The sequence below is a fragment of the Salvia hispanica genome, chromosome 4, assembly GCF_029641045.1.
Source record: "Salvia hispanica isolate PSC_SH4W2 chromosome 4, Shi_PSC_v1, whole genome shotgun sequence".
NCBI lineage: Eukaryota > Viridiplantae > Streptophyta > Magnoliopsida > Lamiales > Lamiaceae > Salvia > Salvia hispanica.
The window spans coordinates 26687242-26693209 of NC_142695.1; the positions used below are offsets into that span (position 1 = coordinate 26687242).

Here is a 5968-nt window from a genome sequence, read left to right on the forward strand (position 1 = left end):
ACAAGAAAAGCCAAATTCAACAGAAGACTCCCAACGGGTCATTGCAGTTTGCTAGAAAATACGTGAATTTGATCCATATTCACTGTAAAATATGTAGAATTGAATAGGAATGGAGAAACCTCCATGGAAGGAGGAAGAAGAAAACCGTCGATTGTGAGAGAGGAGAGAAAAGGGGAATTTGTTTATTGACTACATTTTGTAAAGTGTCATTTACAATAGATTGCCTTATATAGGCTGAGAAATAAATGCTAATCTAAAACCTAATTACATTTTATTCTCTAATTCTAATAGCCTCCCTTAAGATGGAAGCAAACAATTGCTAGCATCTTGACAAGAACATCAAACTACAAAAGAAGCATCAAAATAAATGCTAATCTAAAACCTAATTACATTTTATTCTCTGAAAGTACGGAATTGTTGTTGTGTTCACGGTGTGCACAGAAGGAAATAAACAGGTTCCCCTGGTCCAGCAAATCCACTAAATCACGCGGTCTAGGAACTCGTTGGTCGTAGGAAATCCTGGTCGTCGGACACACAGAGCACTCTTTCAAAAACCCTCAACCACTTTACTAAACCTAGTATAGGGAAGTAGGGATCGATCCCACGGAGAAGGATGCGTAATAATCATGTTCAAGGATTTGGGCTTGTTTTTGGTGTTGGCTGCTGCCACGCATTGTTCTTGGGTTGAGGAAAACAAAATAAACTTGACTTGGGAATTTTTAAAACGGCTACGCTAACAACTAGACCTAGGCAAAGCAACAAAGAAAACTATGCAAGGAAAATTAACCGCACAATCGCTAGATCTAAAGAAAAACTACTCTGATTACCTAGACCTGGGAAACAAACTGACTGTGGGGACCATGACTGAAATGGCAGAGTACGGTCGAAAAGCTGGCAGAATAACTAACTCGGGTACTAACTAACAGCGACATCATCTTCTTCAACCAAATTGCGTAAAAACTCATAAGAAAAACAACATGAACAAAATCAGAGCAGAGCAAGCTAAATCTAAATCAAATTGATGCATAACAACGAAGAACTAAACGGATCTACAGGTGCTAGACGAAGTAAAACAGGAAACAAGAAGAAAACTCAAATCCATCCAACAACTCCCCTTTCTCACTTTGAATCCAACCTCAGACGCTAAATCCACTCCAGATCCAAGCGTCCGACGCAAACTCCAACCAACAGAAACACTTCATCACTTCAGATTCAAACAACAACCTCCAATAAATCAACAAACCACAGATCCATCACCAAATTCCCAGATCGAGTACCACAACATCAAAAAAAAAACAGAGATCGACATAAAACTTGTTAAAATAAACTCTCAGCAGCAAGATCTACGTAAATCAACTTGAAATATCACAAATAAACGCAAACCAACAGAAGCGAAAGGATAACAAGTAACATCAACAGCCAAGTCGACTCCCAAAAGTGAAGTTCGACCGCAAAAGTGCAAAAACAACTGAAATTTAAAGAGATTGTATCTTCGCCCACTCGCGGACGGTGTTGCACTGAAACTTTCTAACGAAATGAACCCCTTCGTGATCCAAACTACCCCAGATCTCCCATTCCCAAGTGTGTGTTATGTGTGTGAGCTAAAAAAGTGAAAAAGTGATAGATAGATGTCCATTGTGCGTTGCATGCTCTTCTATTTATAGGCGTTGGAGTGGGGCCCAGCGAGGTATAGATAGACTTTGTTGCCCTCAGCCACTGACTCCCTCCGTCACGCCTTCTTCTCCTTTGAATTCTGCTCACTTCACTTCATTCCTTTGCTAGACCGTTTCCTTCAGCATTCTCTCGATCTAGCGATTTTATCACACACCTGGCTTAGGAAACATGTTAGACCCAGCAAATTGTAACGCTTTTCACCATATAACCGATGCATGAAATTAGCCTTATCATTCTCTAAAGAGAAAAACATCTTGATCCTCATCGCAATAGGCTGCTCAACCAAACACTAATTGAGAAACTTCTCATATAGTCAAAACACACCTCCTAACATACTTCAAACAAGAGCTCGGCTTCCACTGCGATGGAAACAACCAATTTTCTTTTCAACAACAAATAATCACAATCCAATCAGAATATTTTCAGAAGCACAATCCAACATATCCAACAAATGCCACACGACAGGCGAGAACAGAGACTTGAACTTGAGAACAGAGACTTGAATGTTTCTCATAACACCAAAAAAACAAGAGAAAGAGTTTCAAGAAAAGAAAAAGAATAAGGCGAATTTCAAGCAAGGTTATCCCTTGACCGACTCCTTGGACTCTAGACAGACTCCTAGACCTAGACACAATTTAAAACTTAAAATGTTTAAGAAAAACATACAAACACATAAACACATATGCATGAGCTAGCTTCAACTTTTATGTATCCGTCCCCACAAGATTAAGGTCAATTCAATAGGTTGCATTCCTCCAAATAGGCCCTTTCCTTTCCTTTACCTAGCCAATCTGTCAGCTTGTCAAGATAGCCTTTACTTACCGAATTTTTGGATTCACTCGATCACTCATTCCTCACCAGGGATGTTAGGATCGATTCTCTCTTAAGTTAATGCTACACCACTGAAGCGTCGGGTTATGAGAGTTCCTCCTTTTCCTAGGTCAGGCTATTACTGTTCCTACCCTTTAGGCAACTTTCCCCTGGACTTCGTCCAGCTTATTCCTCCTTATATATATATTTTTTATCTTCTCCTCCTTTTATATATATTTTTTTCTTCTTCTTTTTTTTTCTCTTTTTCCCTCTGGACTTCGTCCAGCTTATTCCTCCATTTCTCTTCTCTTCTGGACTTCGTCCAGCTTATAACACCTTACCCTGGACTTCGTCCAGCTTATACCTTCATAACCCAATTTCCCATTTTTTCTCCTTCACAGCTCTTCTCCCTAAGCATTCAGTGGTGGCCCTTAAACATGTGTTAGCTCGAAGTTATTTAAAGCTTATAACTCACTATTATAGTAGGGCTTCACAACTAAGTAAGTAGAGGCATCCTCCATCGTTCTCGCTTCACTCAGATTAACTAGGCTTATTACAAGAAAAAGCTTCTAAGTTGAAATACCTCCTATTTTCAATTACTTTCACTAAAGGAATCATGCCGTATTATATTCACTGGCTCATGCGACAATACTTAGACTTACAGACTCTTAATATGTAAACAAAATAATGCATTGACTCCTCTCCCCCTCCCACTTCACTCAAGCTTGTCCCCAAGCCATTGTCGTGAAGGGGGGAAACAGGGAGATCAATGCGAAACAACAAAACAGGTTATAATAATAGAAACTTCGCACACTTAGACCAAGCATTGGGTTAAGTGGGAGAAAAACACAATAAAACAGAAAATACAGACTTCTCACACTTAGACCAAGCATTGGGCTAAGTGTGAGAAAAGCACAATAAAAAAGAAAATACAAACTTCTCACACTTAGACCACGTAGTAGGCTAAGTGGGAGAAGACACAAACAATTATAAGACACACATAGGTAACAAAATTAATAAAAAAAAAACTGAAAGAATGAAAATTAAAAGTTACTTGGTCATGGGATGGTGATTCACTTCTGGGGCTGGCTCCCACGAGAGCCAGACTGGGGTGGGATTCCGGGTCGGGTCATTCTTACTTTCTTCTTTGCTGGCTGCTCCAGCTCTTGCTCCTCCTGTGCTGCTTGTTCGAGTACTGGCTTCCTCACTATACACTTTGATTTAGATGGGCTGGAACTTGTTTGGGAACGGACGGGGAGATCAACTGCTTGAGCGATTGCTGCGGTTGCCTGACGGAGGGACTGCTCTGAATAGGCTGCTTGACTTCACTGCTGGACCCAGGAGTTACCTTCGACTGGGTCAAGGGGAGCGTCTACTGCAGCCACTTAAACATTTTCATCGAAAGCTCCACCGCTTCCGTCATTCGCTCATTTTGTTTGGCGCACTTCACCGCCAAATCTGCAATGTTGCCCCTCAGCGTCTTCACTTCCTCCCGATTCCCATTCAATTCCTTTCTGATCCCACCAAGTTCCTTTATCATTTCCCTCCTTATTGACTGCATTTCCTTCTTCACATCCTGGACTTCCTTGCGTAGCTCTTCAATCTCTTCACTTGGCATGGCTTCCTCGGCTTCCTCAGGCTCTGCTTTCACCTTATCTCCCAACGAGTAGAAGAGAGTCTTGGTGCCATGTGTCTGCAGCAATCCCTTGTTGAAAAAATAATCAACACTGAACACTTCCGGGGGTTCGCACATGACTACCAACGGAGTGGCCTTGGCGATCTTCATTTCTATGTTTCGTTGGAGGTAGGAGCCGAGGAGGTGGCAGGTATACATATGACGCGCAGGGTTGCTCGTCATTTGGTGGCATGCCTGAGCCAGCCAATAGCCTAGGTGCACCTTCACGCCTTTCGCCATGCACCATGTGAAGTAGAGGTCGGTAGTTGTGAGAGCTGAATTAGCGGTACCCATCAAGTTGTAACTGACAAACGTCTGAGCAAAGCGGAGAATTCGGTCTTCAATGTGGGAGGCCTTGGAGTAGCTGGACTTAAACGTCCCCGCCTTGGGGTGCGTGATCAGTTCCCATGCCGTTTGCACCTTGAAACCGGGCGTGTTCTTCGGCACTCCAACCATCCTATCATTCCATGCCCCCTCTTCATCCTCGGCATGGGTAAACAACCCCATCCGCAGAGACCATTCCCGAATACTCATCTCATACTCTTCATTAAAAATCCTGAACGTTATAGAATCCGCGTCGAGATCAGTGGTGTTCTTCAAACGAAAGGTGGAGAAAAACTCCCTTGCTAGATCCACGGGCACCCTCTCCTGGCTGTGCTGTAATAACCACTCAAATCCTATCGAATAGATACAAGCGCGGAATTCTTTGTCACATGCAATCATTTTAAGCTCCCTTGAGCTGTACTGCTTCCCAGATTTGGCCATCTTCCCAGCGCTACATCTTTCCTTGTACACTGCGATCCTCTTCTGGTCGTCGAACTGCCTCATCTCCTCTAACAACTCTTTAGTCAGCCAGACTTCCGGACGTCCTGGAATAGGCTCCTCTTTAGCTTCTTCAGAGTCGTAGATGGGCTCAGGGATGGGCTCATCTTGTTCCTCGACAGAGGATTCCTCGGTTATAGGGGAAAGGGTCTCCTCGACCTCCTTGACAGAGTGAGCTTTCCTAGACCGGGTAGATGAGGTGGCCGCCGCCTTTCCTTTCCTCGCCCTTTCCTTGGCCAGGCGACGCTCCTCTGCCTCTGCAGCATCAGGAACTAAGTCATCGACTTCATCGAGGAGGCTCCTCCTGGTGCGCCTCCTTTCTGTCCTCTCATCTATCTTAGGTTCATCTTCATCCTGGTCACCCACCAGGTCCACAATCAATTTCAGCCCTCCCTCGGGCTCCGGTACTCCAGTCGTGAGTAGATCTACTTCTTCCAACAGCTTTTCCGGGGCTTCCCCTTCACGTTCCACTATCGGGGTCGCCCCCTCAATATAGATGGGGTTTTCCCCCCAGACACCGCTTGGGGTCGCCCCCTCTTCCACGAACTCAGGGGTCGCACCCCTGAAATCAATTGGGGTCTCATCCCCAGTTTCCAAAGGGGTTTCCCCCTCAGCAACATTATTCACAATAGGGGTTTCCCCCTCAATCATGCTGTCCATAATAGGGGTTGCCCCCTCCACAACTTCATCTAAAACAGGGGTTTCCCCCTCACAAACTTCCATACCTTCAAGATTAGGGTTCTCATCTTCTTGCCTTTCTGTTTCCACCATGGTTTCGTCGTTTGTCGATCCGTCACCCTCCGGCCGTTCGTGTACCGCTTCCTCTTTCTCTCGCCGGTTGTGCTGCCGAGTCTGCCGGAATCGTCAGTGGTGGTACGACCGGTGCGGACAGCATCAGGCTAGCGGCGAACAGGGCATACACTTCTTTTGCTTTCTCGACGCTCCCTAATTTCTGCGTCAATTCCGCCAACAGGACTGGGTCATACA

The 5968-nt window shown here is 44.5% G+C and overlaps 1 protein-coding gene across 1 annotated transcript; it reads right to left on the reverse strand.

The window, feature by feature from the left end:
* Window positions 1–284: 284 nt before the first annotated feature.
* LOC148927574 (uncharacterized) lies at window positions 285–5752 on the reverse strand. Its single transcript, XM_089056655.1, has 3 exons — window positions 5707–5752; window positions 4136–5439; window positions 285–344 (listed from the first exon to the last, which is right to left on the reverse strand). Exons 1-3 carry the CDS (start codon window positions 5750–5752, stop codon window positions 285–287), a joined length of 1410 nt encoding a protein of 469 aa, XP_088912781.1.
* Between the last annotated feature and the right edge of the window lie 216 nt (window positions 5753–5968).

Bases quoted from the DNA above. Each gene is read 5' to 3' on its own strand.
- LOC148927574 (XM_089056655.1), bottom strand. From the start codon at position 5,752: ATGGTGGAAACAGAAAGGCAAGAAGATGAGAACCCTAATCTTGAAG. The intron at 5,440-5,706 runs GTATGGAAGTTT...TGGAACGTGAAG, and splicing joins TGAGAACCCTAATCTTGAAG to GGGAAGCCCCGGAAAAGCTG. The intron at 345-4,135 runs GTGAAAGCAGAG...CTTCTTTTGTAG, and splicing joins TCTACTCGTTGGGAGATAAG to TTTGATGTTCTTGTCAAGAT.